This window comes from Eriocheir sinensis, chromosome 59, assembly GCF_024679095.1.
Source record: "Eriocheir sinensis breed Jianghai 21 chromosome 59, ASM2467909v1, whole genome shotgun sequence".
Classification (NCBI taxonomy): domain Eukaryota; kingdom Metazoa; phylum Arthropoda; class Malacostraca; order Decapoda; family Varunidae; genus Eriocheir; species Eriocheir sinensis.
Genome location: NC_066567.1, coordinates 11,307,693 through 11,322,163, shown reverse-complemented (window position 1 = coordinate 11,322,163; position 14,471 = coordinate 11,307,693). Strand labels below are relative to the sequence as shown.

General features: G+C 44.0%; 1 protein-coding gene across 1 annotated transcript in view; it reads right to left on the bottom strand.

Moving 5' to 3' along the window:
* The window catches only part of LOC126985594 (telomerase reverse transcriptase-like), a 58,322-nt gene that overhangs the window by 17,194 nt on the left and 26,657 nt on the right, over positions 1-14,471 (bottom strand). The window contains exon 4 of the mRNA XM_050840751.1: positions 6,129-6,415. Within this exon, the coding sequence (XP_050696708.1) occupies positions 6,129-6,415 (287 nt within the window). The remainder of the gene's footprint in view (positions 1-6,128; positions 6,416-14,471) is intronic.

The window sequence follows — 14,471 nt, the reverse complement described above, 5'->3', positions numbered from 1 at the left end:
TTGGCTCAAGGAAGACCAGGACTACACCTTTGCGGCCGCAGTCGGACGGGATGGTAGAAACGGTTCAACCGCACCCTTGCTCAGGAGCTTGCAACGTTCTGCAAGGATGGCCAGACTGAGTGGGACAGGAAGTTGCCGCTGCTGCTGATGGCCTGTCGCTCCGCAGAGCACGAGGCCACCTCCTACCGCCTGCCGCCTCATGCTGGGGAGGAAATCCGCCTCCCTGTGGACCTCGTCACTGGTCGTCCGCCGGATGAGGAATTACCTACAGTAAGAACAACATACGCGCGGCCTTACAAGAACGCTTGGCAGAGACCCACCACCAAGTGCGGGAGAACCTGCACTTTGCCGCTGAGGCAATGAGGCGCCACTCGACCGCGGTTCCAGAGTCACTGGTCACGCAGAGGGTGATCAGGTGTGGCTCCACAACCCAAGGAGGAAGAAGGGCCTCGCCCAAGCTACAGAGTCCTTGGGAGGCCCCTACATCGTTGTCGAGCGGGTATCTGAGGTGACTTACGGATTCGCCGCGGGACCTGTGACGGCCAAGTGGTGCACGTGGACCGATTGTGGCGCTACCACGGCCCAGGGTGGTACACCTGGGGTCCGGAGCAGGAGGCGACACCCTGTCGAACATGGAGATGGCGACATCATGAGCCTACGGACCACACACGGGGCGGACTACGATGCTGAGAGGGAGGACATGTCGCCATCTTGGACGGCGGACGTGGCACCCGAGGCGGATGAGGTCTCCATAGACAAGAACCCACCTGTCGGAGGGGGGTCTGCGCCACGGCCCCAGAGACAGAGGAGGAGGCCTCGGAGATTCGATGACTTTCTCCTTGAGGAGGAGGATTAGCCGTGAATCGTGGCGAGGGCGCCACTTCTTTCGCAGGAGGGGGCAGTGTTACGCAGACACGAGCGAACCCGCACCCGAATGGTGGTTCACGGGGACGGACCGCCATGATTCACCCTCCTCACCGACCCGCCACGTAGGCCTCGGCGAACCAGGGCCAAGCTGACGTCTCCACCGCCTGGCTGGCTCAGAATCAGTCCACCCAGCACCTCTGAGCTGGCCACACCGCGTAAGCTGACCTCTTCACGCACGGTTCTGCGGTTCCCAGGGGCCCATTGGATTACGCTGAGCGCCCTGAGGAACGAAAGGACGCCAGCACAGCGAGCCTGGCGGATGGGGACGGTACTCGGCGCCCCTGACGGAGCTGCAAGGTGCTGAGAAGGCGGGGACTCGACCAGTGTGTCTAGGCGTGTTGCTATTGTGGGGGAGCCAATAAACCAGCTACCAGAAAACGTGTTTCCCTCAGCCCTTCCCGTTCTCTGCAAGGCCCCGATCCCTTAGTTGTGGCGAAAGCAGGCCCCAAGGGGCGCCACCCCTTACTCCTTTCGTTACAGTATTATAGATTATTGTATTTTTATTTTGTATATTTTCAGCCTAACAGCTGCCATACATTAATAAACCTATTACAGTAAACCCTCAGTTATCCGGGTGCACTGTATCCGACCTCACCCGTATCCGGGAGTTTTAAAAAATATTTGATTTTTTCCAGAAAAAAAAATTGTTGCGCGCCGCCAAAATTCGTTAAAATTGCCCGCATGATGCCTCTAAGCTCTGCCCGGGTGGCATACCGCATCAACAACAAGCGCCCCACCCGCCATTGTTTAATAAAAGCGCTCTTCCCTTGCGGTCAGAGACGTGGTGCATGTATTAGCTTTGGAATTACCACAGTTATCCAAGTAAGTCTGGGTACAGATCCAATGAAACTGAATGAATCATAACTGATTTAATGAGCCATTCGCGGTTTTGCCTTAAATTGGCTTGTACTTAGACATGCATGGCTTAATCTTTGAGACAAGCACATGACTACTGGCAGGATCAACAAGGTAGCCATGGCATTAGCTTGGGCCAAGCGGCAAACGAGCACAACACAACCACCACCACCACCAGGAGGCGGAGGAGGAGGCGTGCCACACGTTCGCTTGGCCATAAGGTAGGAGACGGCGGATGAGTGGGCTCGAAACTCTGCCGGCCACGTCACCTGCATGCACTCCCAACCCTCTTTGTGCACAAGTCAGCAGACTGGTGGGTGGGTTTCCGCATTAGGCCGTGTCGAGGTACAAACGCACCCCGGACACCAGCCCCAGCGCACCGTCACCTGTCGTCGCCTGCAAGTGGAGTGCTTCATTCCAACCGACGGCTCAATAGCAGCTGCGTCAGTGTGAAGACTAGGGTTCTAACCGACAACATCTGACAACCTTCGGGATGCATTATCGCACGGAGAGTGGAGTTACCATCACCTACAGAGAGGGGTCGTTGCATTGAAGGCTGATCGCATTGGCAAACACAGTAAAAACGTGCGCCGTCACGAGGAGTCGCAGCCAATGCCGTGAGGCTTCTCATGAAAGAGAGAGGGTTGTGCGGGCAAGACAAAGGTGTCAACATCAACATCGACCTGAGAATGAGGATCGCTAGGCGGAAGTGAGCGATGCCGAGTCTTAGCCCGCGGGAGGGTGGGCTCGAACTTGGATACAGTTCAACGGCGTGTTTAGGCTGCCGTAGTAGGTCAGTGCATGCAAGACAAGAGACTAATCCCACCCAAGTTTGCTGGCCCCGGTCTGAGAGGTTGGCAAGAGATTAGTCGCTCTGGTGGATGCAGCACGCTCCGGCCCCAAACAGCGGGGAAGCTCGAGCGGTTGTGTATATGTATAGAAATATATGTTTATTTATCATTTTTATTAAATGCGGTAGGTGAAAGTTGGGTTTTCGGATCCATAGACATAACCTACACCATATCCGGGTGCCCCCGTGGCTCTATTAACCCGGATACAAGAGGGTTTACTGTTCTATTATTATTATTATTATTATTATTATTATTATTATTATTATTATTACACACACACACACACACACACACACACACAGAAACAAACACATGTACTGCAGGGAGGAAGTAGGACAGAAGAAAGAAAGGAAACCGAGATAGTGAGATAGGTGTGATAGGGAGGCAAAAAGGGGAGGCCGCAGCTCCCGCCAGAGCCCACATGTAGCTTCTTTCTCATTTTGTTATTTTCTGTAACAACATTTACATTCTTACGTAATAATAATAACAATAATAACATCCTCGTGTTGAAGGGGTTAACTTACATGGATGATAGCAGTAGTTGCTGGCACAGGTGGATGGTGGCAGAGGGGAGAAGGATGACTACTCTACTATAACACTTAACCCGGCAGCGTCAGCGGACCCATTTTTGGGCTTCTGCGATTCGGTCCGATGAAACGGCAGACCCCATATGGGGCTCGGCTCAAAATGCCTAATTCGAGCTAATTGTGGGCAGTGGCGGCATAGAGCAACCCACCATGCATGCCCTGGGTCATTGTGGTGGATGATTCATCTTGAAGTGGGCTTATTTGTCATAGGTGGTGCTGTAAGGTCATTGCAGACTGAATTAGCTATCCATACAGTATTCACTTGTCAAATTATCTAAAGTAGACAACAAGCGACTCTCGGCTAGATGCCACATGTCACGAGACTCTTTATTTTATAACAAACACCACCCAAAATGAATGGAGTCTGAGTGTAAGTAAATATTTTCAATGGCTTTATGGTTATGAGAGGAGTACAGGTAAATCTCAATTTACACGAGTATTGTGTCCTTGAAGAGGTCGCGTAAATCAAAAACAATGTAAATCAAACAAGAGGTAGGTTTCTATCAAAAAATAAATATTCACTTCATTCAGTGGAGAGAGAGAGAGAGAACATCCATATCGCCGAGATATCCACTCAGGCACTCAGTCTCAGCCTCACTCATGTGAGGAAGAAATGACGTACCATGAGCGACTGGCTAGTATTCGCACTGGTACCGAGCAGTCTGGTACCGGTACCGTACCGTATAGCTGGCACCGTTAGTACCGGTAAGGCGAATTAAGAAGAAAATATAATTAGGTGAGGAATTAGTACCTAAGAAGAAGAAGAGACGTGGCCGGAAACCTATTTTTTCACCAAGGGGAGAACGATGCCTCAAGAAAATTTGTCTCGGGAATCGGTTCTCTACAACTAAAAATATAAAATCCAACCTTGAAAGCAATAACATTCAAGCTTCAGAAAGGACTGTGGCGCTAAGCGCATCGATATGCATATCAAGGCTTACAGACCGCCGAAAAGCGAAGCTGTTTGAGGCAATGAAAAAGAAACGACTTCAGTGGGCAAAAAAGCTATCAGCATCGTGACCTGGACTTTTGGAAATCAGTGAGTATTTGTTCCTACAATGTAAGTTTGCACTTTCTCCTTATCATGTACCTTTTTTACATGCCTAAGAGCTATTCACATTAATATACTACTTACTGTTGTCCTTCTGTTTCAGGTTTGCTTCAGTGACGAGAGCACCTTCAAAATCATGAAGCACAAGTCTCAGTATGTGGAACGGCGCACTGGTGAAAATTTCAATCTGGACTGTGTTGTTTTAACAGTAAAACATCCAACTAAAGTAATGATTCGGTCTGTCATCAGTGGAAAAGGAACAGGGCCTCTGTACCAAGTTACCGACACCATGAAGCAAGATCAATACAAAGACGTGCTCCAAAAGGGAATTCTTCCCTAAATTAGAAATTGGTTCCGTAATGGAGAACCTTACATATCCATGCAAGATGGAGCTCCTTGCCATACGGCACGATCATTAAAAGCATTTTTACAAGCCAAGAACAATTTCCTGCTGCCCTGGCCGGGGAATTCGCCAGACATGAATCCGATTGAAAGACATGATAAGAACAAAAGTTCAACTGATTGCAAAGATTATCCATGTGTGGAATCATCAATCAGACCTGCAGGAGACAGTGCAAACCTGCACTAGTAGCATGCCTGAACGTATTAAGGACTTAATTCCTGCCAAAAGAGGCTTTATTTACTACTGAAAATGAAAGTCAATTCATGAAATTTTACAATAAATTACATAATGTGAATCATATGTATTTATTAATGCAAATTAACTTCATTTATTTATGAATATATGTTGAAGGAACTCCATTTTGTAATTTCCAGATAATAAAATAATTGTAGATTGATTATTTTGTTTCAAAATCAAGTGAATGTGATAATAGGAGGGTGCGTCTAATAATTTGGCCAGGGACTGTATATATATATATATATATATATATATATATATATATATATATATATATATATATATATATATATATATATATATATATATATATATATATATATGTATGTATGTATGTATGTATGTATATATGTATGTATATATATATATACACACACCCACACATATATATATATATAGCGTGTATAGGTATAAAAATGTTTATTTATAATTTTTATTAAATGCGGTAGGCGAGAGTTGGGTTTTCGCTTCTGTAGACTTAACCTCCACCATATCCAGGTTTTCCCACATCCAAATGCCCCCGTGGCTCTATTAACCTGGATACCAAAGGGTTTACTGTAATAATAATTTTATATAAATTCCACAACACTTGACAACGTTGGAATACAACATAAATACACACACACACACACACACAGAATACAGAGAATTGCTACTAAAATGGTCCCAGAACTCTCAAATATGACGTATGAAGACAGATTGAAGGAGATGGACTTGACGACACAGGAACAAAGAAGGGAGAGAGGAGATCTGATCACACTGTACAAGTTGGTAAATAAGTTTGATGAGGTGGATAGAGATGATCTCTTCCCTACTGTGAGAATGCGGGGGCTGAGAGGACATGGAAACCTGTTTGAGCGACTTGAACAAGCATAGTTTTCCACATAGAAGTGTTAACACCTGGAACAGCTTGCGGGAAGAAGTGGTGGAGGCGAGCAGTGTCCATCAAATGAAGGAAAGGCTGGATGAATGTAGATATGGAGACGGGACTATCAGAGCTTAGCCCAGGCCCTGTAGACTACAAATAGGTAAATACAAAAAGGTAAATACACACACACACACACACATACATACACACACACATGCCTACATCACTGAAAGACTGACAGAAACAGAGACAAAAACATACACAGGACAAAAGTCTGGCATGGTGATGAACACACACACAATGGTTATTGCTTATCCACCACATGCATGCAACATCCAAGAAAACTAACCTTTATTTCGCTGTCTACTGCTTGCTTGTCCGTGCAGAACGGGGATGCTTTCAGTAACTTTAAGACTTCTTGATGACTCATGTTCTGTCCAGTGGGAGTGTCTTTCACTTCCAAGTGAAGAAGGTGTTCTATCTTGGAAAAGTTGAATTTCCTGAAGTTGTCTTGAATCATGGATATTTGATCCATAAAGCCAGGCTTTCCTAGCATTTTCATTACTGACACTTCTTTTAGCTGGCATCCAGTGTCACTGTTCAAGATGTCCCGGAGAATCATTTTCATTCCATTTTCTGCAAAGAGAAAGAAAAATTTATACAGGTGGTCGTCAACTTTCGACCTATGCAACTTACGACTGATCGACTTTACGACCGCCGGTATGACAAGTCTCAGTGATAAAATTACGACGTTAACAAATGCATCGAGGATTTTTTTTTGAGGCTAACATCATTATATTGTTGCCGGCCCTGCCGAGCGTTGCGCTGGCAGTAGAGCAGGGTCTGAAACCTGCCAACCAGGGTCTGCTAAACGTTAAAATATAACTAATACTATTAACAACTATGCCTCCTTGAGGCCTCGAGGCGTTGGGCGCCAGCGGAGCACCGCTGTTTGGTCTTGGCTCTTGGTTACCCTCATTTTCAAATTTGTGTGGTAAATAAAGAAAGTTGTAATAACACCAGTAATACACACAGATAATTCCAATAAGGAGGTTTAATCATGCCCCCCTACAAAGTTTTGCCCTTGGTCATCGACCCACCCATGCTCCAATACTGAACATGAACAAATCTTGCCTACAAACGCATTTCTACATTATCTTAACTTATCTGTTCATTATACATTACTGGCGGAGCTCTTGGGTGCATACTCCTTATAAATAAACTGCTGCTGCTGCTGCTATGTGTGTGTGTGTGTGTGTGTGTGTGTGTGTGTGTGTGAGTGTGTGAGTGTGGTGTATTTACATAGTTGTTTACCTAGCTGTGACATACGGGAAAAGAGCTACGCTCGCGCTGTCCCGTCTCCATATCCACTCTTATCCAACTTTTCCTTAAAATCATGAATGTTTCTTGCACAAACCACCTCCTCCTCCAGTCCATTCCATAGCTCAATGCTTCTGTTTGGGAAGCTAAACTTTTTCACATCTTGCCTACACGTGGTCGCCCTCAACTTCTTTCCATGTCCTCTCGTTTCTCTCTCGCTCCACACACACAGGTCCTCTCTGTCCAGTCTCTCCACTCTGCTCGCCACCGTGTACACCACTATCAGGTCTCCTCTTTTTCTTCTTCTTTCCAGGGTTGTGAGCCCCATGCTATTGAGTCTCTCCTCATAAGTCCGATCCCTAAGTTCCAATACCATCTTAGTTGCCATTCTCTGCACTCTTTCCAGCTTTCTTATGTTCTTCTTTTCGTGAGGAGACCAGACCACTGCTGCATACTCCAACCTTGGCCTTATCATTGTAACTATTATTTTCTTCATCATCTCCTCGTCCAAATACACAAATGCCGTCCTTATGTTCCTCAGCAAATTCATAGTTTGTCCCGTTATCCTGTTGATGTTTGTCTGGTGACATGTTCTCTGAGACAGTCACTCCCAAATCTTTTTCTTCCATTCCTTTGCATATTATTTCACTTCCCATCTTATAATCATATTCACATCTTCTACCACTCGTACCAAACTCTATTTTTTTACATTTCCCAAGGTTGAACTCCATCTGCCATGTACCACTCCACTCCCATATTTTATCCAGGTACCTCTGCAATGCCTCACAGTCCTTCACATCATTGACTCGTCACAATAGCTTTGCATCATCTGCAAACAAACTCACATAGCTGGTCACTTCGTCCACCATATCATTTATACAAACAGCAAACATTATTGGCACCAGCACCGAACCTTGTGGGACCCCACTCATCACAGGGCACCAGTTGGAAACCCTGTCCCTAATTATTGTCCTCATTTCCCTGTTAGTTAGGAAGTCCTCCAGCCACTTAATCAGTCCATCACCCACTCCACCCCTATTTTTAATTTTCCAAATTAGTCTTCTGTGCAGTACTTTGTCAAATGCCTTTTTCAAATCCCCCAGCCTTCTCTCTCTCGTATTAAATCTGTCACCCTTGAGAGATCTCCCTCTCCTAAATCCAAACTGGCAATCCAATTTAATTTTCTCACTTTCTAAAAAATCCGACCACCTGTTTTTAATCAGCCTCTCGCATATCTTCGCAACCACACTAGTGAGTGACACCAGTCTGTAATTTAATGGGTCCTCTCTCTTTCCTCCCTTAAAAATTGGTACTATGTATGCTCTCTTCCAATCCTGTGGCACCCTTCCTTCACTCAGGGAGGCACTCATTATGGAGTGCAGTTTCTCTGCAAGTTGCTCACTACATTCTTTCAGGATCCACCCTGATACTTCATCCGGCCCTGTCGCCTTCTTACATCCAGCTTGTTCAAGCTTTCCTTGACCTCCTGCACCGTTAACTGTATCTCCTGCATAACCCTTCCTCTTTCCTGGCCCGGTGGTTGTACGAATTCGTCTTCCTTTGTGAAAACTTTTGAAAGCTGTTGTTCATCACTTCTGCCATCTCTGCTGGGTCCTCATATGTAGTTCCATCCATTTTCAGTTTAGCGATTGTTTCTCTATTCTTTAAAAATGCCGTTCACATGTCTATAGAACAGTTTAGGTTGGTCTTTGCACTTGTCAATCATATCTTTTTCATATTTCCGTTTTTCTTCTCTTCTAATCTTTGTATATTCATTCCTTGCTTGTTTGAAATTGTTCCACACGTTGATTCTTCTTCATCTCCTCCATCCCTTCCAAGCTTCCTCCTTTCTCTTTCTAGCTGCCTCGCATCTTTTGTTAAACCATTCCTTTTTACCAACATCCTTTTTGGTTACCACTTTGGTCCCACTTGCCCACTCCAATTTGCATTTTCAAAAAAGTTCTCATATTAACAAAGTCTGCCTTACAGTAGTTTCTTCTCCCTATTTTATGATTGTCTTTTCGGTCAATCGTTCTCTTTTCTTTTACTTCAAATTCCACAACCGCATGGTCACTCTTTGCTACTGGGCAGTCTATTTTAATATTTTCTATTACTTCCGGCTCCTTGCTAAAAACCAGGTCAAGTCTTGATGCCTCGCCTTCTTTCCCAAATCTAGTATGTTCTTTAATCCATTGAGTCAGCACATGTTCCATTGCCACTGTATCATTACTTCATATTCTCGGGCCTTCCACATTGGTTCTTGGTGGCACATACCCTACTACATACTGCCTCCTTCTTCCTTCAGCACCCACAGTTTCCACTTTCAGTACCTCTGCCAAGCCTTCACCCTCAATCACCTCTTCCACCCTAATGCCTTTCCTTACCATCAACATCACACCTCCTCCCTGTTTTCTCTTTCTGTCTCTCCTCCATATATTGTATGCACCTTCTCCAATCCCCACCACCTCAATTGGGTCACACAACTCAGTTTCCGTCAGCCCCACAATATCAGTTTCTTTGTCTCTCAAATAGTCGTTAAACTCTATCCACGATGACACTATTCCATTAATATTCGTATAAGACACTTTCCATCCTTCCTCCATTACTCTCCATAAAAACTCCTTTTCTTCTCTTCTTCTGATCTCTTCTCATTTAAATCACAAACCTCACCTCTGAGTTCATTCAACTTGTCTCTTTCTTGTTCATTCAGATCTTTCCTCAGCCACATCATTTTAGTGTCTTCTACTCCCGCTAACTTCCAAGCTCCTGCCAGGGCCTCTTCTGCTTTGCTCTGTGCCTTAACCCTTTCCTTGAGCGTGGTGTGGACGCGACTACCCCATCAGGCGCAGTCAGGCAGCCCAATGGGGGGTCTCTTTCTCTCAAAAACTATTCATCACAGCTAAAAACAAAAACACCACTGGAAAGAGGAGGTCCAGATCTATAGGAGTTGGTTATGTATGCCTCTCTTGCGAACATACATGCACATTCAGGGAGTGTTGAATGTTAACACTAACGTCGGTGCGTGCGGGATGATCAGCCATATTGAGGGAACAGCGGACATCTCTCCTTCAGATTCTTGCAAGGGAGCATTGCCAACTGCAATATTTACAACTATATGGTCAAAGAATCAGTCAGGTGATAAGTGAAGCTATGCAAAAATGCCGCTATATTGGGCAAGAACATCCACCGGTTACTCGTCTGTAGATTTGCCGTGCTGGGCTGATATGATTTTCCACCAAATTTAGTGAGGAACCCACTCAATTGGCAATCCTGTGTTGTGAGAATTAGTGTTGGAACACTCTCATACGCGGGAGATTTGAGTGTGGGTGGAGCTCGCAGCGAGCGTTTAGCACCACCATGTGAATACGCCTAACGCTCACTGTGAGCATTTAGCAATAAATGGGTTAAGAAAATTGTGGAGGAGCAAGTCAAGGCTAAGGATGAAGCAATAACTGAAAAGGTGATCAAGGTGATAAAAGAAAAAACAAACAGCACTTTCACCAGGTCACTTCCCTCTTCTTGTACCCTCCGTACGATCTTCTTCACTACATCTTTCAAGTTCTTTTCCCTCTCCGATTTGTTTGGGGTCTTCTCCTCCTTGACCCCGAACACAATGACGCTCTTCTTTTTCTCCACCGTGCCTCTTACCAGTGCCTCATTTTCTTTGATTACCTTCACCACCTTCTCAGCCATCTTCTCCTCCAACTGCTCCTCCACACTCTCACTCTGCACCATCTCACCATCTTTGTCAATTTTCTGTTCCAAATTCTTAACTCTTTGCTCCACTTACACTTTTTCATCCCTTCGCTAATCCTCCTTATTCATCTTTTTCACCAAATCCACGTTTTCCTATATCCCCTCAGAGCATTTTGTTATCTGAATCTTAAGTTCCCCCACTTCCTCATCTCTCCCTTCTCAACTCACTCACCATCTTCATCACCACTTCAAAATCACTCTCCAACTCTTTCATTCTTCTCTGCAGTAATCTGTTTTGCAATTCACTGTTCTTTTCCTCGAAACCCGAGAAATCAGCTACCAGTATCCACTAATATAACACTCTCTTCCTCCCCTCCTCCCAACCTCTTTTCGGGACTAGCGCCAGTAATATCCTCCCCTGTATGTCACAGGTTATATGTAAAATAGGCAAACATTAAAAAGCTAAAATGTTAAGTCACAAAGTCAAAAAGTTACAAAAGTTTAAAATCCCTTGGGGCTCCGTCCTCCCGCGTCCTCCCAACGCCAGCAGGGTAAAATAGATAAAATGTTAAAAGTAATAGTTAAAAAATTAAAATGCTAAAATCTTCTGGAGCTCCTCCTCCGCGTCCACACAGGCCGGCAGCCAGCAGCTGGCAGCTGTGTGTGTGTGTGTGCGTGTGTGTGTGTGTGTATGCTAACCGAATGGGAGCTGGGATGTGGATGTCGTCTGGTAAAACCGGAGGGGCCATGATGCATGGGAGCATGTTCAGGTGTGCACATGTGTATTTGTATTTGTAGTCTACCGGGACTGAGCTAAGCTCTAATAGTCCTATCTCCATATCTACATTCATCTACAGTACCCTCTCAAGTTTCGCGCTATCCAAGTTTTGCAATCCTCAAGTTTAGCGCTTAGTCCTAAATTATTACCACCACGACTTTCGTGCATTACCGCCACGAGTTTTGCATTGCTTTGACATGTATGGGTCACGTCTACCTACCGTCGGCATCATGCGTGCTGCCTTAACCCTCACAGCGTCGGCGTCGTACATATACGACGCGACAATTTACGACACACACCGTGACTCAGATGTCATTTTTGACACTTTTCATGACTTAAACCTATGTTTTTTCAGCATTTCTGACATAATGGGAGAAAAAAATTTTGAAAAGAGCCGACGCTGGGGGGGGTCACGGGTGGGAAATGTTCCGACGCCATGGGGGTTAAAAGGCAGTGTCCAACCATTGGGGCCATGGACAACCGCGAGTAAAGATTCGTTTTAGTGCCGTGCCAGTATCTCATTTTCTACTTAATGAAACATCACTGTCTCTTCATATATCTTTTCTACAAACCTTCAACAGTCATGGAAATGCTTTGAAAATCCAATTCATGGACTTTTTTTTTTTTATTCTTGTAAATAGGGGATAATGTTTACAAAAGCACGCCGCCTCCTCTGGCGGCGGCCGCAGCCGTAAAATAGCTCGCAGAGGGTTTAGGGTCGGGTAGCATATTTAGGGCCATTCTTACAGTCGTTTCCGTATGTTCAGAAGACGGTCCCTAACACGTTCGGGTGGCTTCTACAGTAGTAGTAGTAGTAGTAGTAAAGTAGTAGTAGTAGTAGTAGTACGTAGTAGTAGTACTAGTATGACTGCTACTGCTACTGCTACTACTACTACTAGAAGCCACGACAAATCTTCCTAACACTGGAGACGACTGTAAAATGGCCCTTAACCCTTGGCTGCGGTACTCGACTATAGTCACCGGAGTGATTGCACCAGGTTGCGAAAAGACTATAGTCACCATCGGTATAAAAATGTTTACCATTTAAATTACTGATCCATTTTCATCCAAAAGTACACACAGAAAACCACAGGTCGATAGCTACAACTGTCTGCCGATGACATAGGGAATAGTCAACAAACCATGCTACAGCTGATCGGCGCCCACGTGTGTGATGAAGTTCTTCTGTCACAACTTCCTTGTATTTCTGCTCATAACAGAGGTAAGTTTTATCAATTATATTATTGCATTTGTGTCATAAACAATGCCTGATTTTTATATAAGCATATATGATGTAAACAAACGAAGATGTATTAGTGTGACCTTGAATAAAGACGTAGGGTTTTTAACTGGGCATTTAACTCGATGAAAAGGGCCATTTTACTAAAACAATATGTGCGCACACACAGATACTTATGTATAATGCATGTATACATGTCTAATTCTCTTTTTTCACTCGCCTTCTCTCTCATTTTACAAAACCTAGGCTAGACAAGTCTCTTTTATGTTATTTATGCGACCTAGGCTAGACTAGACTGATTATAACTGTTGTCTTTTTCTTGTATGCATGTTCCTTTGGCTAGACTAGGATGGTGATAACTATTGTCTCTTGCATATATGTACGATGCCCTTTTTTATTACACATACACATATATTTGTTTTCAAGATTACCATGGAGTAAGCAAGGAAGATGACTAAATTTCTGAAGACAGATGAAGAAATTCAAAGAACACTTGAAGAACTAAGACAATCAGACAGTGAAAATGAAGAAGAAATGTCTGAGGAAGAAACTGATGACTGGCTGGATGAGGCTGAGGATGACTTCAATGATAATAGTGTGGAGCTAAAAGAGGAGGATACTGCTGCTCCCTCCACCAAGATTCCTTCAAGTAAGGAGCATGTAAACATGATTTGGCATAAAGTGTTACTTCAGAGAGCCCCACTGAATTACAGAACATGATATATTTCACGAATAATCATGGAAGGGAAGGTATGGAAAATCTCACACCCAATCAATGTTTTATAAAACTGTTTCCTGAAGAAATTTTTGAGCTATATTTTTCTATATTTGGTACATTGTTACAATTTATATTTCTGGTGAATTGAATTTTATAAGATATAATTTCAGAATATTTTTTTCATATAATAAATGCCGTGTGGTAAGGAATTTGTTTGATTTTCCGTCTTTCCTCCAAGGAAATTTTATATAAATGGTGCCAACTTTATATAAATAAAAAAAGGTTTTGCACTGAGTAAAGTGTCACAATATGGCAGCAACACCAATTTACAAGCCTTTTCTTTAGTCTGAGTCCCCAAACAATGAAGTGAATGAAGTATTTTACATTTTAGCAGGATATATTTTTTCATTTTTTTTGCCAGTTTTGTAACAATTTTGGACTTTTTTTTAAACTTCACACATTTTCTAAAAAAAAAAATGCCATTTATGAAAAAGGTAAGGTCTTTTCTCGATGTACAAGTCATATAAAGCCAATTGGTTCATTTTCTTTTTTTGAGGGTATATGACGCAACCTTGAAAACCCCCAAAAATGCCCTAACGCAGCCAAAGGGTTAAACTTCTCCAACTGAACTTTACGACCTACTAATGGAGGGGCCGTGCCCCCCTCTACCCCCCCTTCTAACCCACATGTATATGTGACTTATTTCAGCGAGGAGGTATTTCTCGCAACACCAGCTGCAGCGTCGCCGCGCCCGTCGCCAGAGGAGGCAACGCGCTTTCGTAAACATTATCCCCTATTTTCAAGAGTAAAAAAAAGTCCTTGAATTGGATTTTCAAAGCATTTCCATGAGTGTTGAAGGTTTGTAGGAAAGATATATGAAGAGCTACTGATGTTTCAAAAGGTAGGTAATGAGATACTGGCACGGTACTAAAACGAATCT